The 27,693-nt window shown below is 37.7% G+C and overlaps 1 protein-coding gene across 1 annotated transcript in view; it reads left to right on the forward strand.

The window, feature by feature from the left end:
* Positions 1 to 27,693, forward strand: part of SKAP2 (src kinase associated phosphoprotein 2) — a 165,651-nt gene that overhangs the window by 86,733 nt on the left and 51,225 nt on the right. The window contains exons 5-9 of the mRNA XM_028525624.2: positions 7,017 to 7,094; positions 8,129 to 8,212; positions 20,602 to 20,726; positions 21,601 to 21,664; positions 22,016 to 22,153. Coding sequence (XP_028381425.1) covers positions 7,017 to 7,094; positions 8,129 to 8,212; positions 20,602 to 20,726; positions 21,601 to 21,664; positions 22,016 to 22,153 — 489 coding nt within the window. The remainder of the gene's footprint in view (positions 1 to 7,016; positions 7,095 to 8,128; positions 8,213 to 20,601; positions 20,727 to 21,600; positions 21,665 to 22,015; positions 22,154 to 27,693) is intronic.

Consider the following 27,693-nt stretch of genomic DNA (forward strand, 5'->3'; position numbering starts at 1 on the left):
TGTTATGTAGAACTACTACATGATAGTTGTTCTATATTTTAGTCTTAATTTTGATGTGGTCGTGTGAAGAGGCAAGCCTTGTCTGTCTATGCTGCCATCTTGATTGGGAGTCTAAGATTGAATTTATTATAAATAATTGTCATTAATTTAATGCCATAGAGCAGTCATTCAGTAATATTTTATGCAATTTCTGTAGAAGGCATTCACTTACTCCTTCAACAGCAGAACACAGCATTTCAGAGAATGGGCTTTCTGAGACAGACTTGGGTGCTAGCGCCATCACTTACTGTGTGTGACCTTGATTTCCATTGGTAACCTGGAGCTGAGAATGGTTACCTCTCGCAGTTGTGTGAGAGTAAAATGAAATGGTGACTATGTCATGCCTAACTTGTGGTAAAGGCTTAAAAAATGTTAGCAGTAGCCGTTATTATTACTTCACTGAATTTACCATGCTGATATTTGTTCATGTATATTTGTTATTTATATTTGATGATGATTTGTTTAAAAAGAAAGATGCTTAAAAACTTAGTTTGGCAATATAGAAAAGGTAAGGAAGGAATAAGATCAATTATTAGTTATTCTTTAAATTTTATACATAAATTATTTGACATTTCTTTTAAAATGCTCTCAACAAAATTTCAATGATGTTGGGTTTACTTTTTTGTTGTTTACTTAGGTAATATTTAGAAAGGGGCCTGGGACATAATATGTCTGAAAATATTTGTTTGATAAGTGAATTAAGTGTTACTTTTTATTTATACTCATTTTACTATATGTAATACATCAAGTATTTTTTCATGCATCAGATTTTTTTTTGCTAAAATATCTATAGCTGGGAGGAATTTGTTTTGTTAAAAGGCATTTGACTTTCAAATTTTATTGTAGTGGTTTATCTTTTAAACTTTCTTTTTTGTGTGTGTATGAAATAATGGACTTGGCAAATTTAAGTGGCCATATTAAAAAAAATAAGAAGAACAATTCTTAGAGTCATCTTAAGTGCTCTTCTACTAAATCTTCACAGTAATTCTCCATACTATGTTCTCTTGTTACCTACATTCAGAGATTTGAAACTGAAACTAATGAAATCAAATGTTGATAACTTGTCTAAGTCACAGCTAGTGGTCAAGCAGCAATTTGAATCCAAGACCCAGGGTTTTAACCACAATTCTAAAATGCAAACTCAGATCAGGGCAACTTTATTGTGTGAAAGAAAACATATTAAATTAACCCCAGTTCATAATTATATATATATTTAATTTTGTATTATTTAGAGTGTCTGTAAAAATTTTGATATATTTAGAATTTTATTTTAACTTAAAGAGAAAAGTGTATTCCATTTTAAGCTTATATCTCATTTCCTCAAAGTGTTTATGTACCATAGACTTTTTAAAGGCTATTGTTTTTTCTAAGCAAAGTTAAATTTCTCTTACTTCAGAGATTATTAAGATACAAGCAGATACATGCACATATGTATGCATCAGTAGCCACTTGTTATGTATAATAAGGGATACAGTAGGCACAATAATAGTTCCCCAAAGAAGCCACATTCTGGTCCCTGGAACCTATAAATGTGTTGTTGCCTGGCAAGGGGATGTGAAGTTTGTAGGTGGAATAAGGTTGCTAATCAGCTGACCTTACAATAAGGGGTGATTCAGGTGGGCCCAGTGAGCATACAAGAATCCTTAAATGGGGAAGAAGGAGGCAGAAGAATCAGAACCAGGGATGGGCCATTGTGAGAAAGGCTTAGCTGGCTATTGCTGGTTTTGGGCGTGGAAGGATGCCAATAGCTGATGAAATAGGCCAGCCCCTGGGAACTAGATGGGCAAGGAAATAGATTCTCCCCCGGATCCTCCAGAAGGACACAGCCCTGCTGGCATCTTGACTGTAGCCCAGTGCCATGCTTTCTGGAATTCTGACCTCCAAAGCTGTAGGATAATAAATTCGTGTTAGGCCACATTAGGAAAAGAGAGATAGGCAGATACAAAGTATTTGAGAAGTTATTCTATATAGAAGATAAAATTTTATTTAAATCCTTTCTGTGAAATATAATTATCTATTATGAAAAAGTAGCCTTTACCAAAATACAAAAATGTAAAGGGTTCCCTGTATTATAAATATATGAAATAGTATCCTTGTCTTGAGTGAAATTTCTTAAAGCAAATTTTTAAATGATTGATTCAGTATATTGATATGCTTCCATCACTGTAAATAACTGACGAACTCTTACAGGGGTTTCTACAAATCAGTAGCTCTGAAATTTTTAGATAAAAACATTCTTTAATTCTATATGGAATAATTTTTATGTATTATAAAATGTGATACCTTATGGACTCTCATTAGAGCAAAGAATCAGAAATCTGAAAGAGATTTTTTTGTGTATATGAGCTAAGGACAGCAGTTCTATATTAAAAATTTATCTAAAAAAAGCCATCTTCAGATATGTAATTACTGTATTTTTCAAACCATAAGACGCACCTAGGTTTTAGAGGAGGAAAATAGGAAAAAAATTTTGAAGCAAAAAATGTGGTAAAATATTGAATAACATAAATAACATAATATTTCATCAATGTAAATGTAAAGCTACATTGGGACTATAAAATGCACCCCCATTTCCCTCCCAAATTTTGGGGGAATGCGTCTTATAGTCTGAAAAATACGGTAGGTAGTTCAAATTCTGGTCATACATTTAAGCATACTCTAAAGTAAAAGAAGCAGTTTTAAGTGAATGAGAAGGACACTATAACTCTACTTTTGATGTGTGGCTTTTTGACTGTTATTTTAGTGGATATTGATGAACACACTTGATCTCAGATTTGTCTTAATTCTGATTCTTAATTATTCTCTTAATTGTTCTATTATCACCATTTGAATTTTACATATTTTGGTAGACTTTCATGAAAGTATAATTATGGTTGTTACCATAATTATATATATATGTATATATTTTTGATACAAATTAGAAGCTTTTGAATGGACTGTAAATGGACCCTTAATATATCCTTGGACCGTGTTCGTGAAGCATTTCCTGCATGCTCACAGCTGTAGTATAAATAGCAAGTGTCTTCTCTGGTTTCAGAGAGTCCTATTTGAAGACATTGGAACTCCCATGAGGCCATAGGAATTTCCATTTCAAGAAGTAAAGCTAATAAAGACAAACTTGAACTACCCTAATTGTTATTCATTTTTATCTTGGTAGCTTTCAAAGTGACTTGCCACTTTGCAGAGAGAGGAGAGGCTAACAGATGGCAAACCTGTCAGCTGCAGCCCCTGCTTTTGCCCCCAGTGTCATTACATGGGTCACTGTATTAGTGTTTAAAGCCCTGTCCCCAGTGCTAACCCCCCTGGGGATTTTGCAGTCCTACTAATTAGAAATTGACCGTCTTTGTGTCTAAGCATGCTATGAGCCTTTTATTTTGAAAGGACATATTATGATAACACTAGACATCACCAGTACCAGTCAGTGTATTCATTGGTTAATCCTTTCTGAAGAGAGTAATAGTGTAAGTGAGAAAATCAGCTCTGTGAAAGGACTGTGCTGAAGTAACATAATTAGTAATTTGTACTGATTGTAGTGATTTTTTTTCTTGTAGGCTATTGTTTTATATGTCCATTGAAAGTAATAATTTTCTCTTTGCCACTAAAAAAACTGTTAAAAAGATTGGAAGCTCCAAATTTTCCACGTGGAGGGGAGAATTAATAGAATATAAAAAAATATTTAATTTATGTATTTATTTTATTTATAGATATTCTGGACCAAGATTCTAGCTAGAAAGTAAACCTTCATTTATTTATTATTTTTGTTAGTAAGCCTTTAAAATGACAAAACGAGTCTATGCTAGATCTAAAGGAAGTTATCAGTTGCTGTACAAAAAAATGTGTTGTGAACAGTTTCCACATTTCATATCTTTGAAAGTTGACTCCATCTTGGATCTTGGCCATTTGTTCATGAAAGTACAAGAAAAATATTAGTGCGGATATATTTCATGGACTCCTAGAATTAGGAAGGCCTTAGAGATTATATAACCTAATTTCTTCAAGTTTTAGATGAAGAAACTGATACCCAGGGAGGCTTAGTGACCCGCTGAAGGTCACAAATTTGTAGAACTGGGATTTTATTACAGACCTCTTTAACCTGTACCATGTGTCTTGAATTCAGTATTAATGTAAAACTAAGACTCTAGGTATCTCTTATATCATGAGACCATTTCATTTAATATTCACATTCATTATGTTTAGGTTTCTCTCCCCCATTAGGACATAGTTGTGTGTGTGTGTGTGTGTGTGTGTGTGTGTGTTTTGTATTGTTTTGCAACTATACAAGGGCATGAGTGAATTTTTGCACTTAAAACTTTTTAGAATAATAAGAAAAAAGTATCAGCAACTCTGACACTTTTAAAGTATACTGCAATGCAATTTAAAGTATAATTAAATTGCACTTGTGGAATAATGAGTCCTGAGTAAGTAGGAGCTCTGGGAACTGAAGTTCATTCATAGATTGTTTTCTAGATCCAAGTACCCAATGTACCCTTCTGTCAGAAATGTTTACAAGCGACTAGACATCATCTGGAAATATATAGGAAACAAAACAGAAAACATTTTTCTACCTTTATACAAAATTATAATGCATGAAATATTGAAAGCAATGGAACTCTTCTCCATTTTTCAGATTCTACAATTTATTCCTTTAGCTTGCTGGTAGACTATATGCATTGTATACATGGTTTGTTTTTAAGGCAAAAGTTTCAAGATGTCCTAGAACCCTTGAATTATCTTTTAAAAACAGTGGCCCTGTGCATAAAATACCAACCTAACGATAAGAAATTTTGGATTCCACTACTGCCTTTCCCCTTCCTGCGTTGCTAGGAATATAATGGTAGGCACTTGATAGTGCTTATTTCAGTTTACTGTGACCTTCTTACCTTGTGCTTGTTTCACATCCCCAAACTGCGAGCTAGAAGAACACCCGTTCCTTGCCTACTCCTGCAGGGTGTTATTTTCAGTGTTTAATATGCCGAGCTGCTTTAGAAAAGTAGGATGATTATATAAGCAATGCACATTCATATTATAAGAAGGAAACTAGTCTTTTGTCAGTATTTCCTTATTTCCGTAGGGTACCGAAATCTTGTGGCCACTTAAGCAAGCCCATGTAGTATTCATCTGCAATAGGAACAGACAAATACTAAGGCTGCTGTACAATGTAGGTTAATTCTTTTTCTTCCCTTCAACTACTCCATCAACTACTAATAGTTGGAGTAATAGTTGGAAATAGAGCAATTTCTCCATCAACTACTTTCACCTAACTAAAAGGAAAAAGTAACTACAATGCTGCCCTGGCCAGTATGGCTCAGCTGGTTGGAGCATCATCCCATAGGCCAGGTGGGGTTGTAGGTTCGATTTGTCTGGCATGTGGGTTCGATCCCCAGTTGGGGCATGTGCAAGAGGCAACCGATCAATGTTTCTCACATCGATGTTTGAAACAAACAAAAATAATAATAAAATAAAGTAGCTACAATGCTTAACTTGTTCAGTAACCTAATCTTTTTTCTTTCATTAAATTTCTCTAAGCAACATTAGTCTTAAGTATACATTTGAAGTATTCATTCAAATCAATAGTCACAGTTACACTAACACATAATAATATTTATTATAACAATTAATAAAAGCTAACATTTTTTGAATTGTCTGCTGTGTGCCAAAGGGTTAAGGTTTAGAGCTAAACTTATTTTGGGGACAAGGGCATGAATTTTGGTAGTGAAACAGAGCTGGTAATGTCATTGAGAATTTGTTGGCGTGTTGGGTGATTGGCTGCGTTGCGTAGTTTCCCGTGGTGAGATGATGGAATTGTGGTGTTTGACAAATGTTTGGCAGCTCTTTTCTGCTGCCTCCCAGGTGGGTTTATATTAGCCTTCCTGTGTCATTATACCTGCATTTTTATAGCCTTCATTCTTTGAATCAGCTTGAATCTTCTTAAATGGTGGCATGCTATTGATTATTGCAGGCAGAGTGATATGAGGTCTAAACAATATGAGAATTCATGTTTTTTAAAGAGCAGTTGCACTTTTTAATATTGTGTTACAAATTTTCAATTTCTACTATCAAGGAGTATTGCATTTATATGTTTCTGGTGCAATGCAAATTAATGGTTCCTTTAAGAACTTAAAATCTAGGAGGTTTGGGGAAGGGTGAAGAGGGTAAAGGGGGTCAAGTATATGGTGATGGAAAGAGATTAGACTGGAGTGTTGAGCACACAATGGAATATGCAGTATACGGATGATGTGTTATAAAGTTGTACACCTAAAATTTATGTAATGTTATTCACCAGTGTTACCCCAATAAATCTAATTTTAAAAATCTAAAGTACCTAAAGGGATTACTGTCAGTAAACTTTTGTTTTTTAAAATAATTACATTTATATTAAACAAGCCGTAGGTATTGGACAAATAGCAAAACGATTTAGACAAATTTCTCTGTGAGTACAATGAGAAAGAGAGAATATTGGCTATGGACTCTGAGAAACAAATTTTAGAATTTGTTTTGGGTGAAAAATCATTTTATGTTTTACTTGATAAGAAAAGGGACATGCAAGTAGGAGTCATACATATCAAAATTCTTAAAGAGTTAATCTGAGATAAATATGAAGAAGCTTACATGGTTTGTTTGAAATCTCCAACTTCTCTTTCAGGGATTGATTTCATTTATTTATAATGGTTTCCTAGTTCCTCCCTTAGACTGTAGATTGAAAAGTATTGCCCTTTACAAATCAATTATAATCTTACTATATTTGGGGAAGCATAATATGTTAAGATATAGGAGTACAGAACTTTTTTTTTCTCTCGAGATTTACAGGAGGAGGAAAGGGGCTAGTCTTGCCTTTGGAATGGATCTGAAACAAAGCTAATAAACTTGGATTTAATTAATTTGGGTGATGAAAAGTACACAGAATCGAATGAGAGCTGGTACTTGGTTTCTCTGACATGGGTCACTCACTACTGTTCCTGCCCCTCTGCCTCCCACAGGAAACCAGTTTCCGCCGATTGCAGCACAAGACCTGCCTTTCGTCTTAAAGGCCGGCTACCTGGAGAAACGCAGGAAAGGTAAACTGTCAGACTCTAATGGAAAATCCAAAAGCGGTTGTACCCTTGGATAGAACATGCTTGCATTATGCGTTGTGGGACCAGTGCTCTCTTTGGGTTATTGAAGAGTTGTACAGCTCTAAGAAAATCTGGATGGCATTATCCAAACCAAAAAAAGTAACTTTTAGCTCCAAATAATTTTTAGAATGAAACATTTGGTGAGGGTTCTAGTGATCAACGTCAGTTATTTGTAAATGATTCAGGAGCTGTTTCCTGCCTCTCAGAGGACAGTCGGAGGGCCAGGACTCTATAATCTCAGGGGCGGGGCTTCGCACCATCATCTGACCCCACCAGCAGCAGGTGACCCTGTGCCTGACCTGACTGTGCTCTGGTCCAGCCCGAGCCCGGCGTACCCTCCGCCGTCTTCTGTTATTCATTCAGCATTCCTGTCCACGGGCTTTGATAATAGGGAGTCGGCCATATGGTCCCACTCTTTCAACACCAATCTGTAATGGAAATGAAATATGGAGGTGGTGTTATGATAGGGGAAATGAAGGGCAGAAAGTCTCTTCATTTCCATGCTGCTTATCTCTCAGGGAGTCCCTCTAGGCCTTTCTATTTATACTCCACGTGCTTTTCTTAGCTTTCTTAGTGGAAGTTGAAAGCTGAAAGAGATAACAGAAACAATCTAGGTCAACTCCTCCCCCCTCCTTTTCATAACAGATGAGAAAATGAGACCCAGATGAATCACTTATCTCCAGGCTGTGTAGTCAAAGCTGAAGTAGCTTTTTTGACCGTCCCTGTCGGGCACGTTAGTGGTGCTGCGGATCCCGTACAGGTAGCAGCTCCGTCTCTGCTTCACTTCGTTCTTTTTAGCTTTGTTTTCGTCTCTTGGAAAAGGAGATACAAACGAATTAGTCCTAGAATTGTAAAGCTAAAAAGGAACCTTGGAAATCGTATCAACTAACTGTACCCTTTTACAATAAAGAAATGGTGTTGTGTTTACACATGTGACATGTGTTACCTGAACTGTACCCTTTCCCCCTTTGTTGCAGATCACAGCTTCCTGGGGTTCGAATGGCAAAAGCGGTGGTGCGCGCTCAGTAAAGGAGTCTTCTACTATTACGGAAGTGACAAAGGTAGTGTTGGTGTTCAGTCCTCTCAACTTCTGTTGCAGGAGGGTGTGAGAGCCGTTTTTCACCCCCCTTTTTTGGCACGGAGTACACTGAAGACAGATGGAGAAAGAATAACTGAGAACTTCAAAAATTATAGCCTAAGACTGATGTGTCATTCCATTTCATTATTTGACAAATTCTTCAAATTCTAGAATGCCCTAAAAAGTTAATACAATTATGTTTTATTGAATTGGGAGAGAAGATAAAATAACTTTCACCTACGTGGCCTTTCACCTGAGGAAATATTTATCATCCAGGCTATAGCTGAAGAATCTCTGTGAAGTTAAGACCGTTAGGGTTGTGAAAGTTTGCCTGTCTAGGCACTTCAGCTCTATTATCTTGCCTAGCTACAATTCTGTGTGGTAAGGTAGTATTATTAGCTCCACTTATTTTACTGTTTGGAAAACTGAGAACAGAGAGGTTAAGTAAGTTGCTCATGGTCACAGAGCTGGTAAATGGCAGATCTGGGCTTTGAACCTAAGCAGAATGGTTAGAGTCCATACTGTTAACCCTCATTGTCACTATATTAACTTAGAAACAATGAGATACATGTTATAATTAATTCCATTTGCTAACTAACAAATCTCTTAGTCATAGTTCATATCATTTTCAGTTCATTATTTGAACAAATAAAGTCATTGTAAAACATTGAAATTTAAAGGATGTAAGCTTTTTTAGTTTTGACTTTTTTCTAGGAAAAGGTCAGAAGTTAAATATTGTAAAGTAAGTGAGATACAGAAATAGCTAACATCCATGTCCTTAAAGGACACTTAAGGAGAAAAAAGACGTACAAGTTCAGTATCACAGAATCTAAGCTCTCCTGTGGAATTCTTACCAGTATTGTTGCTTATCAGTGTTGTTTGGACATTTATGTTTTATTTGACATTATTTGCAGATTTTAGGGTTTTTTTCTTATAAACGTGGGTAGATATGTTGAGTGTGTTTCAGATAGATTGGAAAACATGCATGATGCTGGGAGTTGATCTGGCATTTTGGCCAGTTGGTAGTGTTTGTATTCTGTCACTAATTTACAGTATGTTCAAATGTAATAATGGCATCGGCAAAGTGTAAACTGTAAACAACCATCATCAGGTAACCTTCTTTCTTCTGCTAAAGGTAAGTAGGTGATTTTGTCTGGAAATTTAGAGTCCAAGTTCAGTTAGAATTTTCACAGGTCATTAGTATGTGTTGCTATTACAGAAATCTAATTTTGTACTGCTTTGTGAACTGATATGAAGATCTTACTTTTCTGTAAAGAAATATCTTCAATTTCATAAGATCAGAGGAAGGAGGTTTTAAAACCTTGTGACTTTTATTCAGTTAGGCTCCTCGTTTCCAATTTCTTTAAGAATCGATGCATGCTAATGTCTGTTTCCTCCACTCCCAGTCCCAACTGGCGTACCCACTGTTAGGTCAACGATTAGCGAGAGTTTTCCAAAAACCTTATCGGTGTTTATATTTATTTTAAAGTGATATTCACTGAATAACTTCTAGTAGCTTTTGGGGGATGTTGATTCGTTACATTCCCATTTCTAGTCTTACTTGATGAGACCTTTTGGTTACAACACTCGTTGCAATTTGTGTTTTAACTACTTAGTGATCCATTTAGCCAACTCTGCCACCAAGGGCTTTTTAAAAATTACCATTCTAGCATTTGTGCTTTATGTGACGTGTAAAGGTCTGGTTTATATTTCTTTAAACTCTTTCCGATCTGTTACTATAAAGCCTCCTCTTTCCATGGAGATTTCATATCTGCTTTTAGCGCTTCTTTTCTCCGTGGCTGCTTCCTTTGGAATTCTCCGCCAGTTCTCCTTTTAGGGACGTGGGGAAAAAATATATCTTTAGACAGTTTTAATTGCTTGCTTGTCATGATCTTAATTTCCTTCCTTTGTATCTCTTTCTTTCCAGGAGAATTTATGTGTCACATGAAATTTTTATTTTCTTTTGCGAAATTGGATAACTAATCTGTGCAGTCTTATTTACCTTATGTGTGAACCATTTACCTAAACTTTTGAAAGCTATTTAGATATATGAGAACTATAATCCTCCAACTAAGTGGGATTTAGATAAATGGATTATAGAGGCACAGAAGGAGTTGATACCACTTACTAGGTTAAACTGTACTTTGTTACTGTTTGACAGATCCATAGTTCATATTTTCTAACATCCTGTGTGTGCCAAAAACCATTCTGACCCATGAAGACAGTAATGGCTTACAACGAGTAGTTCCAGCCCCTGGGGTAAATAATGCACTTACCTTTGCACCCATAAATATTATCTGTATTTATTATTCATGGCCATTTGGGGCCCTTCAGTAATAAATATAAGAGAGAGTACATATTTTTTCACTTCATAAAATTACATCCATCCTTTCATCTCCTTCCTCTTCCTTTGATTGTTTGAATCTCATTCATCAAACTTGTTTGGTTCTAGATGCTGAGACTGCCTTCAAGGTAGTCATTCATTTACTCATTCATTCATTTATTTATTTTTATTTGCTAAACACCCATTGGATACTAGGCCCTGGGAATGCAAAGATAATCCTGCCTTAGAGGTACTCACAGTTCAAGTAAGAAGAAGAGAGGACGTTGTAGGATTGCAGGTGGGGGCTGGGTGGACAAACCGATCATTTCCACCAGGCATGCATAGTAAGTGATTTAAATAAAATCTCTTTGGATCACAAAGGAGGGGTGGCTAACTGCCCAGGGGACTTAGGGAGTACTTCCAAGTGGAGAGGACACTGGGCCTTAAATAACGAGGGGGAGTTGGCCAGGTGACGAGAGGTAAAATGGGTGTGCCAGGCAGGGGGGACAGCAGAGATTCTGACTAGCAAAAAGCCTTGGATGAGATCAAAGCTGACTCAAGACTGAGCATGATAAAGTGAGGGGGAGGGGGCCCATGAGGCCAAAGGAGTGGGCTAGGATCTGATCAAGAACAGGGCTTAATGACCAGATTTAGTTTTTAGGAAGTCACTGTAATGGCATCGCGGAGGGTGGACTGGAATGGACGGAGACTGGGTTAACAGGATTGTTCGGGGGGATACTGGACTAGAGCCAGAAAGGCTGTTGTGGGGCTGCTGCTCCGGTGAGGCCGATTGCAGGTCAGGGCGGACCTCTCCGGCTGCACTGCACGCTCTTCCCGCAGCTCGGTTACCGTCAGCCCCTCCCTCGACCGCCTGCCTGTGATGGCGCCCATGGGGGCCTCTTCCAAACTCACGTTTCATTTTGCTTTCCCCGTTTTCTTTTTAACCTCCCTACGCCCTCAAAATCAGCATTGTGGACCTTTCTTATCTCTTCCCACTTCTGAAAGGGGAGAGGTTACTTTGTCATATTCTCTTTTCTTCCTACTCCAGAGGTTCTGCTGTCCCTACTGCCATTCTCCAGTTAGAGGGAATCTTAGCACCATCCAGTGTGTGGCAGCCGTAGGCAGCCCTGGTCCTATCAGATCATCCTAAATGTGTGTCAGAAGTCATCGATTACATCAGGGGGCTGTAATTTTTTCAGTGTTGTATCTTTTTAATGTATAATAAAAGTCATTAGAAAATTGGGCTTCATACAGATAATTTAAATAAAACTTTAGGTTGGCAAGGAAATAAAATTTTTCATTGAAATTGACCTCTGCGCTCTCCTCCGCAACCTCACCACTGGTATGAAAAATAGGATATATCTGTTCAGTCTGGATGAAAATGAAAAAGTGCCTTTTGATGCTGAAATAGCATCATAGTTCTCATTGAATATTTTAAAAATATTGTTAAAGAACAGAGTGTTGGTACAGTTGGAAGCTCTGTTGTTTTATAACAGCAACTTCAGTAATAGCCATAAAAGCTTGCTTTTTTTTCCTGATTCATTGGATAGAGGTATATCCCTGGGTCAGGGCATCAGCATTTTATAATTGTATCATGATTAGGTATAATATATATCAATGAACTCATTTTTAAAAATTTATACCATAGTTTTGTTTGTGTAAAGAAGGATAATACTTCTGTTACTTTTTAAGAAAGAGGGATACTTAATTCTATTTTTTATCAAGCGATTGCAATTTTATAGGTTTTGGGGCCTTTGATATACCAATACTAAGTTTACAGTTTATCACAATACATGTTAAATAAAAGGTCTTTATTTGCTGCCTTTATAGAGACCTTGTAACAGTATAGAGAAGTTAAAATGTACATCTGCTATTTAGTAGGATTTCATCAACATGTAGAATTACTCAGATGCAAACTAAGGCTTGTGAATGGTCTGATGATGACAGATCATGCTGGTTTGCAATAAAATACAGCACAATTTGATTTAAAATACATCTACACCCACATATAGATTGGAGATATGTAGAGATTGAAGGTAGATGTATTTTAAATCAAACTGTGCACTGCTGTAACTATTATATAGATATAGATATATGGGTGTTGCTTTATCTGTGTGTATATAAATAGATAAAGCAACATCTATACCAATAGTCCTTCTTTGAAAACCTGTGTGTCAGGTATTATTAATACAAAGTGGCATAATACATTCGCTCACAGGAGTGGGCACAGAGGACCCATAAAACATTATGATGTGCGGAAGCCGGCTCTCAGGGCAGTAGGTGAGTGACGGCTGTGAGCCAGGAAGGGGTGGGGGCAGGCTGTTCCACGTCACGAGTTTGGCCTTTCCTGTCCGAGGGACAGTTACTGTGTGTAAGCACTGGAGGTAAGTAGATGGCATGAGAAGCTGATTGGATGTTTATTTTTTTGAAGATTATTTATTTATTTATTTTTAGAGAGGGAAGGGAGGGAGAAAGAGAGAGAAACATCAATGCGAGGTTGCTGGGGGTCATGGTCTGCAACCCAGGCATGTACCCTGACTGGGAATCGAACCTGCGACACTTTGGTTTGCAGCCCATGCTCAATCCACTGAGCTATGCCAGCCAGGGCGGATGTTTATTTTAAATTGCAGTAAAAAAACATTTTTTCTGTCAGTTTTATTTTTTAACTTTATTTTTATTGTTGACACTATTACAGCTGTCCCCCTTTGCCCCCCTTTGTACACCTCCACCCACTCCCTGCGCCCCCTGCCCTCTGGCTGTCACCACACTGTTCTCTGTGTCTGTGGGTCATGCGTGGATTGTCATTGGCTGATCTCCTCACCTTCTTTTTCCCAGTCCCCTTCTTCCCCTCTGGCAGCTGTCAGTCCGTTCCACGTGTCCACGCCTCTGTTTCTGTTTTGTCCACAGTTTATTTTGTTCTTTAGATTCCACATGTAAGTGAGGTCACATGGTACTTTTCTTTCTCTGACTGGCTTATTTCACTTAGTACTAATCTCCAGGTCCATGCTGTCTCCATGCTGTCTCAGAAGGTAGGATTTCCTTCTTTTTTTGTAGCTGTGTAGTGTTCCATTGTGTAAACGTACTATAGCTTTTCTATCCACTCATCTACAGATCTACCTTGTTTTTTAACCCTAACTATATCTGTTGTTGAAAATGTGTGGCTGTATACAAAAACCACTTGATTTTTATTTTAAATTAAAAAAAAGTTTTGAAAGTGCCTAAAATTTCCTGTCCAATCATAGGAGCAAAAATTTTAATTCTAACTAAAATACTTCCCTTTAGATTCATACATATTGCCTGTGTTTATTATTCAGGGCCATCTCTTGGATCCTTAAATAAAAATTTATGTAGTATATAGTATTTTTCACTTAAAATAGTCATAGCTTGGTATTTCCTCACAGTATAACTCACAACAACAGAAGTGTATTTCTAAATTAGCATCAGCAGCTATGCTTCTCCAAGCTGCAAAAACAAGGTAAATGTCCATATGTCTTTAACTGAAAGCCCAGAACAACCTGTTGATCCGTGAGATAAAATGTACTAGAAGGGTTTAGTATTAAAGTGAGTATTTTCCTCTTGCCTGCTAATTAAATGAGCACTAATACTTATAGAAATAATATTGGTCTATTCAATAAGAAGAAAGGCTTTAAATATAAGAAGCAGACATTGGAAATTTCTGAATACATTGCGTATCTTTCTGTTTGCTAGCCGTTTGTACCAGGTTAGCATTCTCAGTGTAAACAACAGAAGCCAACTCTGTTGAACTCCATAGACAGGGAGATTTACTGGCAGAGTATCAGCTCTCCAACAGCATTGATGGGAAGGCTGACCAGCCAGGCTCGGAAAGCAGGCAAGGGCTCAGCCCCATACGTGGCCCCGGGCACACACACTGCTGGCCCTGTGGTGTTGCCCTTGTGCACCGACACCAGTCGGTGATTCCAGTGCCCTGAGTATGGGTTCTGAGCTCTCCTCTGATTCTTTTGTTACTCAGTTACTCATGTAGGCCCTAAGCTGGAGTGTCTGTTTGGCTGATTGGATCAGGGAAAATCTACTCCCTCTGGCATCTGTGGTGGGAAGTTGGCTATGTCCCCTGACAGTCCCAGAACTAAAATAGGAAAGCTATTTGGATTCTGGGGATCTTCATATCACAAATGCCCACTACTTACAGGGATGTGTAGTGATTTGGAATTATTTAGTTGCTATATTTGTACTGTATTTTTAAAAGGTGGGAAAGTAGTAGGTGTTTTAAGCATATTTCCTGAGAGCCAGTAAGGAAGAGAAAAAAGTAGTCCTGACTGGTGTGGCTCAGTGGCTTGGCCATTGTCCTGCGAACCGAAAGGTCATAAGTTTGATTCCCGGTCAGGGCATCTGCCTGGGTTGCGATCCAGTTAGGGTTGTGATTCCCAGTTAGGGGCATGCAAGAGGCAACCAATCAGGGTTTCTCTCACATCTATATTTCTCTTCCTCTTTTTCTCCCTCCCTTCCCCTTTCTCTAAAAAGAAAGAAAGAAAATCGTCCTAAAAAAGAGGAGAAAAAGTAAGCACATTAGCAAGAAAAATAGGGCTGATTGGCTTTTGGCAGGTGGTAGCGGGGTGCAGGGAGAGAGCATGGGGACAACGGACGGAGGAAAGGGAGACACAGAGAATGTTTCATGTTCTGTTCTGGGGGCTCAGTTCACTGAGGGGCCTCTTCCTGAGGAGGGCAGAAAAGAAAGCTCACAGGCGTTGGGGAAGCAGGGGTAAGACAACCTCCACTGTGCGCATGTTACATTCGTTGTAGCCGTAGGGTATTCAAGGGATAAAACATGTAGTGAGCAGATGAGGACCTGGGTGTACAATTCTGAAGCTGAACTAAAATGGGAGTTATGAGTTGCAAGCATATTGATAGGAATTTAATCTTTGGAATCCGGTGCGGTTGCCCAGCAAAAACTGTAGTGTGGGAAAGGACCAGGATTTAGAGCACAGCCCCTCATGGCAGAGCGAGAGACAGGCAAATGCAGAGGAGCCCATAGAGCTGGCTGAGAAAGTTGGAAGGACTTTGTGAGAGGAAATGAGAGCTAACATTTACCTTCTCTACCGAGACTTCAGAGCTTCATACCCTAGGACAGTTGTTCTTCCGACATTAAATGTGTATTAAAATCACCTGGGGTGCTTGCTAAAAATTTGGTTTCCTGAACCTACCCCTAGAATTCCTATATAGCAAGTGCAGAGTGGTAGCCGTTTCTGTATTTTTAACAGGCATCCAAGACGATTCTACCATAGGTGATTCTTAAAGTGCACCTTGAGAAACACCTTTCTGGGAGTCAGTGTGAAATGGTTGAATAAGCAAGGCTTTGGAATCAGACTTTCGTTAGGGCCCCTGGCTTTTACAGCTTACTGGTTGTATGGCTGTGAGCAGGTCGGTTATTTTCAGGTGTGTTTCCCCATCAGTTCTAGGAATATAGTGAATACCCTCTCTCTCTTAGAATTATTACAAGGTATATGTGAGATGTGCTACATTAAATTCCTGGCATATAGAAGGAGGGGCTCAGTAAATGTCAGTGGTCCCTTCGGCACTTGAAAACCCCAGAACACAGCTGCAAACCTAAACGCCAGTGGAAAAAAAAAAAGAGAAGGAAATAGCTATCATGAACCTTATGCATTTTGTTTCATAAGAGATCAGACCCAACTGCTTTTTACCTTGAGCCTACTGAATTAGAATTGTGTAAAATTAAGTTACTGATTTAATGGATTTCATTATCTAGGTTTCTCCTGGCAGCCTTCAACTCTGCAGACACTGAGTACAGGCAGCATGACACGGGCAAGGTGAAAGTGTGAAACAGAAGCTAAGGGAAATTTAACGGAGGGACGGACACCTCAAAAATCTTGAGGGCGTCACTGTGTTATAACAATGTAAAAACGAATACTCTAATTAATACTACTAGATCATGAGGAAAATGTTCAACTGTGTTTAAAAGAATTGTTTGAGAAGTTGGAGAAATATCTATTTCAGAAAGATTTCCATTATAATGACTGACATTTTAGAGTTTTGGCACTTAACAGAATAAGCTTCTGCTGTTTGGGAAGTTCCCTTAAATACAATATTTTATTAGTCTTTTACAGTTCTGGGTAGATGACCTTATATGACCTTACTCCTCATGTGATTAGCATGTTCCTATTTTTAATAATCTTTCTCAGGTCAACAGGTGGCCTTGAAACTACCCCTGAAGGCACAGCAGACCTAGCTTATATGTAAATGACCAGGGATTGCCATAGAACGTTAGGGTTTCTTCTTTTCCTCTGCCTGGAAGAGATGCTGATGCGAAGGGAGACGAGCGGAGTCTTATCATAGCTGTATTTTGTCCATTTCATGTCCTGGGTGTCCTGTCTCCTAACTGGGAATGTGGCTGCTTTATGGTCATGGATTTGCGGAAGCTATTGAGAAAGAATTATGACTGTCCCTTCATTTCCTTCAGCCTTTCTGGTACCACACTCCTACCCCCACTTGGATATTTATATGATTATTTATCATTTAATTCTCAACAACCAGCTGAATAGGTCTAAGTACTAGGTTTTTTTGTTTTGTTTTGTTTTGTTTTAGGATTTATTTATTTATTTTTAGAGAGGGAAGGGAGGGAGAAAGAGAGAGAGAAACATCAATGTGCAGTTGCTGGGGGCTGTGGCCTGCAACCCAGGCATGTGCCCTGACTGGGAATTGAACCTGTGACACTTTGGTTTGCAGCCACGCTCAGTCCATTGAGCTATGCCAGCCAGGGCTAAGTACTAGTTTTTAAAATTATTTTTACTTGGTTAAACAACACCTTTTGTTTTGTAGACTTCGGTCTTTCTTTGGCAGAAGGAGGTTTTCTGCTGTTATATATTCGATTATTGGCACTTTTTTGTTACCATTCTTCTAGGACACCCGTTTTTTGTTTGGTATTTTTGTCAGCCTTCCGTATACATCCTATTCTCTTTTGCCTCTTTTCCTCCTTACTCTCCCCCCGCCCCACCTACCAAGGGAGTTTTTAAAAGTATATCTGCTCTGATTTTTCAACAATGTTCAAAATTTTCAACTTTTTATCATTTTAGTATAGTACTTGTTTTGCTGCTCCATTTTCTATTTCCTTGTACAGTATTTTTCCATTATTTGAGCAGCTCCATTTCAATTTCTACCAGTCTCAGTCATTTCTTTTATTGTTTTTTATTACATTGTTTCACCTTTCATCTCTTTCAGAATCAATTTTTTTCATTTTTAAAGAACACAAAGCAATTGCCTAGTATTCATTTCTGTGTCTTGTAGTTTGCTCCAGCTTGCAACACCTCGAGTGCTCTGTTATGTTTTTGAGTTATGTTACATGTTTACGGCACCTCTGGTTATTTTGTTTTGTTTTTGTTTTTTTGTTTGTTTTTGGGGTTTTTTTTTTTTGGCTTTTCCTCCTATCCTTGGACAAACAGCCTTGGCTCTGTAATCTGGGGTGCTTCTGCACCGGATTAGTGGTTTCCCTGTGGTCCCTCTGACTAGAGGCTGCTTCCATCCTCCTATGAGACTCTAACTGAAGATCTGACACCTGGTCCCACAGCCTGTACCTGGGCATTTTTGTCTGAAGTGGATCTGTTAGTCTAAGGAGGGATCACCTAATTTGGCTGCCCAGATGGTTGTCTTACTCCTACTTAATCTACCATGGGAAGATATCCTGCTCCCCGTAGCTCGTCCAAACTCAGTGTTTCTAGTGCTGATTTTACATCTCCAGATTCAAACGCCCAATCCTAATGCATTTCCATCCCCACGCATGTTCCATTGCTGAGGATTTGAAGGAGAAAGCAGGGGCTTAGGTCAGGCGACCACGCAGGTGGAGCCCTCGTGCAGTAGGAGAGCCACTTCTGTCCGTCTGGCCCTTGAAAGCCCTGCTCTTTTCCTGGTGAGTTTAGGGAAATCTCTCAAAATTGTCCAGGATAGCTTTGATATTTTTGCTTTTGACTATTTCTGTATCTTGTAGTGAACATTAAAGCCTTCTGCAATCTAGTGGATCATTGCCTAATGTATTGGGAGCACTTTGTGTCGTGGGTGTGTGTTTCGATGAGAAGGTAGGAAAGGTCTGGTGCGTTGTTACCAGCTTTTGTCTCACTGAACCTACAATGCTCCCTCACTTGTTTTAAGTGCTCAGTCTAAATTTATTGAATGGAGGAATGAATGATTTAGTCATCTTTGAGAATTTTAGAAGAACCAACTGTGCTTAACCATTTTTTATTCAGAAGAACCAACTGTGCATAACCTTTTTTTATTGTTATACCTGTTCACCAATATTATTGTACTAGTTAGGTATTTTGCAAAATATGTCCCAGGAGTACCAGTTCCATGAAATGTTCTCTGAAGAAGGGTTCCATGGACCCGACCAGCGTGGCTCAGTTGGTTGGGCACTGTCCTGCAAAGCAAAAGGTTGCCAGTTCGATTCCTGTTCATGGCACATGCCTGGGCTGTGGGTTTGGTCCCCAGCTTGGGTGCATACACAGGACAACCGAATGATGTTTCTCTCTCACGTCTATGTTTTTCTCTCTTCCTTTCCCTCTCTCTAAAAATAAATAAATAAATCTTAAAAAAAAAGAAAAAAGGTTCCACAGACAAGTAATTTTGGGAAATGCTGCATACTAAGTCTTTCTTATAGAAAGTCAATTAATATGTAAATGTATTAAGACCTCAAGAAGGTTTGCACTAACAAAACCTGTTTAATTTAGAATTTCCCAAACTAATTTGATCATGGAAGCCTATTCATATTTCAAAGCACACTTTGGGAAATGCCATGCTGATTTTTATAATTTTTCTGTACCTCATAGAGTTCATTATAGATTGTTTCCACAAAGCAAACTTCAAATTTTTGAATTGAATTATTTATTCAATCATGCAAAGAGATGTAAATAATGGCTAAAAATATGATTAGAATGTCCAGATTTGTCAGGAATTGCTAACTCAGATTTTTTTCATTTGATGCTTTAAACAAGATGTGATCCTGATGACCTTTTTAAAATACATGTTATTTCAGGCATTGAATTAATATATTTAAGAAAAGGAGATAAATATTACTTGGTGCATTGAGCTGAGGGAGCCCATTACCCCATGATATGGAAGCATTTCTATATTTCCCCCAAGTTTGGTAATAAAGAGAGGTATTCATATGATTTTAATATTGTATATTAATCTATGACATAAAACTATAGCTGTACAGCCTTTCTGTCAAAATGGCATAACTGGGTGAAGTAGAAAAGGAAATTATATTTTCCTTTTTGGAGTTTCAAATCCTTTGTTGTATTCCTGCTTTATATTTCTTTCCTGTCTGACTAAAGCTCAACTCACCTTTTCTTTGGACACTTGGCATGTGCTTTACTAGTTGAAGTGTCCACTGACGTGTTAAGAAACCTTTTTTTTTTTTGGTTTGGTTTTGGTGACTAATGCTTTTGTACTTGCTTTACCACTCCTCTCCATCCAAATACTTCATTTTCCCCTCACATCTTTTAATAATTAATTTTATCTTGTTCTGTTTTGCTTCTTAAGTTTAGACTTCAATTCATATCAATTTGGGATTCATTAAAAGACAAGTTGCATTTTAGAGGCTTTTTGGCGGGAGGTGGGCCTGGGAGGGTGCTGATGAGAAGAGAGAGTGGTAGATACAGCCCAGCGGTTTCTCATCCAGCCAGGTTTTCCCACGGACTTACTAAGCCTGGAAGAACCGCAGATTTGTAGTGGGCTTGTCTAGCAAGCTTTGAATTCCAGTTCCTGAGTTTTTTCCGACATGAAAGTGTCTTATTTTCACTCATCCCCCTGAATAAGACCGCTGCCTGCAGGCCTCTTCTGCTGGTTCCCTCTGCAGCCTTTTAAAGCCCACCCATCCCAAATACTCCTATACTTTCAGAATTAAAAGTGGTATCTAGAAACATTATTTAAACACATTATGAAAGCAATATGACCAAAAACTACTCTGTTCAAGAATTTGACAAAGAAAATATAAATAAAAGATAATTGACTGGGCATTTGTACAATAATAAATGAAATTCTGCCTTTCATTCTGTCTTCAACAGACAAACAGCAGAAAGGTGAATTTGCGATAGATGGCTACAGTGTCAGGATGAATAGCACTCTCAGGAAGGATGCAAAGAAGGACTGCTGTTTTGAAATCTCTGCTCCTGACAAACGTGTCTATCAGGTTCGAGTTTTTATGTTGTTTTGAAATTAAGTTGATAAAGTGTTCTGATTTCATTTATAAAGACATTAACGTTTCGTTAAAACAACTCTCCCTGACATGTTAATAATAAAAAAAAACACTGGTTTTTATACACTGAACATTTATAGAAGAGGTAATACATTTAAAAAAATTCAGATTTGTTCAAGTGATAATCTTCTTGAAAGAGAACAAGTGAGTGTGTAATTTATCAGTTACTTCACATGTTTCATTTTATGTCTGTTTTAATAGAACTGTGTGATCTCTTAAAAGAATTACATAGTGGAAGGAATAAAATTATCAAAAGAAAAATATCAAAGTGTTAATGCGTATTGTAGTGCTTAGGTTTGTGGGAGAGAATGAAGGTGGAAGGCACGGATCAGCTCTGCAATTTAAGAGCTATCAGAGAGCATCAATATGGAATGTATGTTTAATAAGTTTTAAATATCTGAGATTGCAGTTGAAAGCCAGTTAATTAAGTTGTCAGCTAGTGTGTTGGAATCTGACAAGAACATTTTTAAGAAAACTGTACCCGGCAGTCTAAAGAAATTCATGGGTGTCTTCTAATTGTCAAGGGCAAATTTTGTTCATCAGTCCTGTCTCTGACATTGATGAAGAGAAGCAGCTTTTTTTCCTGCACAGCTGCCAGCTGCTGATCAGAGTTTCAAATCCATCATCCTCTGCTTCAATTACGTAAATTTGTCAAAATTAACTGTACATTATAAGAAGCATCCTTGCAAGAAAAGTAGTACTAGACATGAGAAGAATTACTAATGGTCTTAAAGAAATGATAAGGATGCGACATACCTTTCATTTCTGCTGTGGTGATTTTTCTTGTTATCGTTTGTTTTTTTATTAGTTCACAGCAGCCTCTCCCAAAGATGCCGAAGAATGGGTACAGCAGCTGAAATTTGTATTACAAGGTAAGGGCAATCAATTGAATAAGTTATTGCAATCTTTAAATGATGAATAACTGAATGATTCAGATTTTCACATATCAAAAGCTTACTGAATTTCTGTGAGAATGACCAAGAGAGTATGAGTGGTATCAGTATAGACCACTGACTTCAGATTTATAGAACTATTCTTTAAGTTCCAATGGGCAACTTTGCAGTTCACATATTTATGCAACAATAATTTTTAAAAATGTTTTAGGTTAAGGATGTAGCATATAATAATCCTGTGACTTTGTAGGGCTGCATACATTTAGAATATAGGGTTTTGCAAGTTTCTTTTGTGTCTGACAAATTTCCTTCCTGAAATGTGTTTTGTAGATATGGGATCTGATATTATCCCTGAGGAGGAGGATGAAAGAGAAGAGTTATATGATGATGTGGATCATCCTCTACCAACGAGCAGCTCACCAGCCAGCACTCAACCGATTGATGATGAAATTTATGAAGAACTTCCAGGTATTTATTATCTGGTGATTCATTTAAGGATTTGGGGACTTTCTGATTTTTAATGTCATCAAATTGGCAACTTAAGTAGTAAATGGTGAGCCCTGGCTGGTGTAGCTCAGTGGATTGAGTGCAGGCCTTTGAATCACAGGGTTGCTGGTTGAATTCCCAGTCCAGGTACATGCCTGGGTTGTGGACCAGGGCACATGAGGGGCAACCACACATTGATGTTTCTCTCCTTCTCTTTCTCCTTTCTTCCCCTCTCTCTAAAAATAAATTAAAAAAAAATTTTAATGTAGTAAATCATGAGCTATTAAGACCAAGGACAAAGAAAATCTTCAAAATTCCATTTTACGAAGAAGGTTCTGCTTGAGGTATTTCGAGTGGAGGCACACTTATGAAAAGTGAACGGAATGTTAAAATGAAGCAGATACAGTCCTAATCTCATGGGACTTTTGGCTCATTAGCATTGTTTATGCTACATAATTTTTTAATTAAAAAATTGACTTGCCTTACAGTTTTTTTCCACAAACTCACACATCATTTTTTATTTATCCATCTTGGAACTTCCATTAACCAGAAGTTCTGTGCACACCCCATATGTCCACAGCTTCTGCCTCCTACACTCCTCCTTCCTGTATGTATGGCATTGTCTTGGAGGAATATTGTTGAACTATAAGCAGAGGCCTTTTACGGCTTGCATTTTTCTTATTTGAAATTGGATCAGTATGAATGCTTTTTACTCTACATTTTCCAGCATGGTTTAGTGTTTGTATACTTCAGTATCTGTTATGTAACATAAAATTAATTGTTTATTAGCTTATTTCACTTGTAGTTTTAAGTAGCCACCTAAAATAGAAAGATGGGCATCAGAACTGAGGATACTTAGAATATGAAAACATTAGAGGAATTATTGTATTACTCTAGATTAAAATGAGCCCTTTTCTGGCTATTAGAAAATCAGCAGTTAGAGAATAAAAAGGATTATAAGCAGTATAAATGAGATTTAACTAAGATCTAGAGGGGCTATTTTTCTCTGAATAGAACAATTTAATGACATGGTATAAACCTTAACATTGACTTCAAGAATATATAAAATGTTATAAATTATGTACAAATATCATTTTCAATGAAGTCAGTAGAACATAAAAACTAAATCATGAACTTTAGAATCAAAAAGTTTAAATTCTGTCTCTACCATCTAGCTCAGTGACTTTAATTTTTTTAAAGATGTTATTATTTTATTTTTAGAGAGAGGGGAAGGGAAGGAGAAAGAAAGGGAGAGAAACATCAGTGTGTGGTTGCCTCTCGCACACCCCCTACTGGGGATCTGGCCTACAACCCAGGCATGTGCTCTGACTGGAAAATCCAACGAGCAACCCTTTGGTTCACAAGCCGACACTCAATCCACTGAGCCACACCAGCCAGGGCTAGCTCAGTGACTTTAAAAGTCAATTTCGTCATCTGTAAAATGGGAATAATATCATGGTGGGGAGGGGAATGAATGAACGCATCTAAAGCTCTTAGCCCCATGCTCAAATCATAGCAAGTCCACAGTAAATTATATCTCACTGTTATTTTCATTATTGTGTCTGGTAAATTCTTACAAGTGCTTATGTGAGATATAATAATAATTTTCTGAGTACTTAAGAATTAATTATTTTAATGGTATTATACATTCAAGACAGTATAAAAACTACTCAAAATGTGTGTCTACATATTGTCTTTTACTACTCTAGAAGAAGATGATTAGTATAAAAACACAATTCGTGGGTAATAGTGATTTGTATATATTTGTTATTTTAATGAGCTACACATATATGTTTACAGCTCCTTCCTTTCTGATTTATCCCAAGGAAATGGCATCTGCTATAGTATCAGTTATCCTCAAATAAGGAAGAATGTTCTCTTGACTACTTGCTTTTAGCCACACCATATTATTAATACAATTATGCTCATTTTAAAATGTTCTTAAGAGCTTGTGAGAATGTATACTGATGTAACATGGGAAAGGATAATGCCTTTAAACATATTAGTGTCATAAACATTTCATTCCTTTAAAACCCTGCAATGAATGAGTTACGTTACAGTTGAATTAACTCTTAATTATGTTCTGTGTTTCTTCAACTTGATCATTCTCTCCTCACCCTCCCAAATAAAATATCAGTGAAGAATAAAGATCAAATATTCATAGTCATTTTTATAACAAAGACCCCCCAAAAATCTCCTGTAAATAGCTTGAAGTCTTAAAAATATGAAACGTCTTTTATTTTCCCTCACTACAGATGTTCTTCTTCATCCTTTTTTTTTTTGGCCCGGGGCCATATGATTGTTGGAAGTAACTGGTTACTCTTTAAGTAGTCTTATTCCTTGCTGTGGTCCTGGAAGAAATCTAAGCTGCTCTGGGATTCCTTGGCCCCTGCCTGGGATCCCAGTTGCTGTACAAAGTGATTGAGCTTGATAGACCCCGCGACCGTGCCCCTGGGAAGGGGACTGGCGTAGGCAGCTGTGGAATGTCTCGTTCTCCCGCTCCCCGGTGGAACCGCGGCGCGCTTCAACATCTGCACGGTTCAACTTTGTCAAGTTTGAGCCGGTTGCTGCAGAGGGGATTTTTCCCAGTGAATGCCCTGAAGTTGTCTTTTAGAGTTCAGCTTTTGTTTGATTAAATACCTAAAACTAGAAAGGTAACTTTTTTCCTTAAAAGTACACATGGCCCCTCTCCCAGGATGAGAATTAAGCTAGTTGCTTCCACTTCAGTGAAATAGGAATACAATTTTGGGAGGAAGTGAAAACAGTGGAAAAGCAGGGAACACATTCACAAACTGCTGATGTTTTTCCGGTTCTGTACAAAGAACTGCGTTTCTCAGGAATCTGGTTAAATTCCCAGAATTAATCAATATGACCATTTCAACACAATTTTCTGTCAATTACATATTATTGAAAACTAGTCCTCTTAGTTGAAAGGTGAAGTGTGTAAATCTGTTTGCAGAAAAATCTAAGCATTCGGTGTGTTACTTTAAATTGTAGAGCTCTTCTTCTGAGAAAGTAAAGCTCTTATTCTAATAAATGTATTTTTAAATGTAAAATAACCCGCAGTGTTTAAGTCTCAAGAGGAAGAAGAAGAAGACATTATTTAAAAAATTGTATTGTGAAATATCCCTTGAAAAACATTTATAATTCTATGGGAGAGTAAGTAGTTTCATTGTAATTGTTTTTCAGTTAGAATATTCTAACTTTATTACAGCAACTTCTCTTTAATTTCTTGTTCATTAATTTTTAACTAACTTCATAAAAGAGTAAGGATAAATTTGTAAAATTACTGTGCATTTAGGGGATTTATACACACGTATGGAAAAGTCGAGCGAGTGCTGTTTCTGGAGGGTCCTGAAAGTATTTGGCTTTTCTTCAGCTACCCTCTTGCTTCGACACCTTCCACGCCGTAGAAACAGTCGGCACAGGCTGAGTCAGGTTTGCTCGCGTTGGGATGTTCCTGCAGCATATTTGTGTTTGCAGAGCTAACGTACTGCTCAGAGCGCGTTAAACTGTCTCATAACACGGTAATGAGTTTACTTGGCTTAGCATAAATTCCAGAAGTTATTGCTCATCTTTCCATTAGAAACACAGAGGAACATTTTTCCTTGATTTTGAATCTTGAGGAGAGAAAATAGTGCTTGTGAAAGTGCTGCGGAAATCAACCCATTTTGCTCATCTCTTCTAGTTACCAAGTCACTTGCTTTTTAATTTTTCTGTAATGTCAGGAAATTATGTAGAAGTAACAACAACACAAGGATTTTTCTAGAGCTAGGCCGAATAGAATCAGCCCAGTATCAAGAACGGTAACCGCCCATTAGCCTATTAGATGGGAAACCCGCAGAGGAATTGCACTTGAAATTCTTCTGGCGAGTGGACTAGAGGAGAGAGGGCAACATGACACAGGAAGACACATTTTCAATTCCATTAACCTGTTTTTTAAAAGTGTTAATTCATCCCTTTAAAAAAATTAATGATTGAACTCTTCTGAGCCAGCCAAGGATGTTTTTGTCCTTTGGTCATTCCATTTTAAATTGATTCCATCCAACTATCTGTATTGAAAATGGAATATGAAGCAAAAGGCAGCTATAATTCTTTTTTTCAGGGAAGCTGTTATTTATACATAAAAAAGAACAGTGTTCATGTGTTTAAATCTGGAGTACCTTCCAGCAAGTGTGCACAAATGCTAACTTCATCAACACCTGGTCACAAACACCCAGAATATATTTTGGCTTTATTTTCTGGCTCAATGATTATTACTCATATTACTAAGTTAATATCATTAAAGGGATCCTGGAATCTCTGGTATTAACATCATCAGAAGCAATGGTGAGTTCTGGTTTCACCGAAGAATTTTTCTCATTTCTTCTTTAGAAGGCAGTGGAATGATACCAGTTGACTTTCACAGAGCCACATATATTCAGAATTTTACTACTGTTTGTCCAGGTAGCCTGCTGGCATTCTTTTTTCTTAAACCATGGACCTGAGTTATAAAGTTATTAAGCATGGTGATATTGTGTTTGAATATATAATGTGGTAAAATTTTTTCCCAAGTAGGTAACTAGATTAGAGCCACTTTTTTGGATGGTTTTAGCTCTGAACTCTGCGGAGAGGGTTATCTGAAGTTAGAGAATATAAGGAAAACATTCATAAACTAAGGTCACTGTACACATCTAACTGTTTAAATTTTTATCTTTTTCGAGTATGATGTGGTTTTAGTGTCCTTTATAGAGTGGCCTATTTCATCATATGGCATGCGACCTCGGAATACAGTTGTGCCTGCCACGTAGCTTTTCTCTACTTCGCCATTGGCATTACAAATGAACTATTTTCATTACAAGAGATGCTTTAACATATATTAAAGCCCAAAATACCTGTGTGTGTGCAAAACATTTCTGTTGGTAGAAAGATTAACCCAGTTTTGTAACTAGGAGTTACATCGGTGGTTTACAACCAGAGAAGATTTGGGGCCCCAGGATACATTTAATGATTTAATGCCCAGAGACATTTTTGTTGCCACAGCTGGGGTGTGTGTGTGTGTGTGTGAGAGAGAGAGAGAGGGAGAGAGAGAGACAGGCATTTAGTGGTAGAGGCAAGGCACGCAGCCACTAAACATCCTATAATACACAGGACAGCCCCGCACAACAAAGAATTATGTGGCCCAAGATGTAAATAGTGCTGAGACTGAGGAACCCTGGCACGGGGATGTAATAGACAGCTGTTGCTTTGTCACCTTTTTGTCCCTATCTCCTGAGTTATAAAAGCCTATAACCCACACTCTGTGTAAGAGTTTATTTTTGTGGACACAACATGGGTTTTCTTACATACATAGAAGTGTAATATTACATAGAATGGTTCTGTGTCATAAGGCACCAACTGGACCTGTCTGTGACTGTTTCCTTCAGGGGTGGGGGTTGAAGTTATGTTAATGAGAGAAATGAGAAAACCACAAAAGCCAAAAAAAGGAGGGAACTATTTTCTCTATTTTCACGAGCTACAATATGTGACGGAAGAGTCTTTTT

The sequence above is a fragment of the Phyllostomus discolor genome, chromosome 10 (assembly GCF_004126475.2).
Source record: "Phyllostomus discolor isolate MPI-MPIP mPhyDis1 chromosome 10, mPhyDis1.pri.v3, whole genome shotgun sequence".
NCBI lineage: Eukaryota > Metazoa > Chordata > Mammalia > Chiroptera > Phyllostomidae > Phyllostomus > Phyllostomus discolor.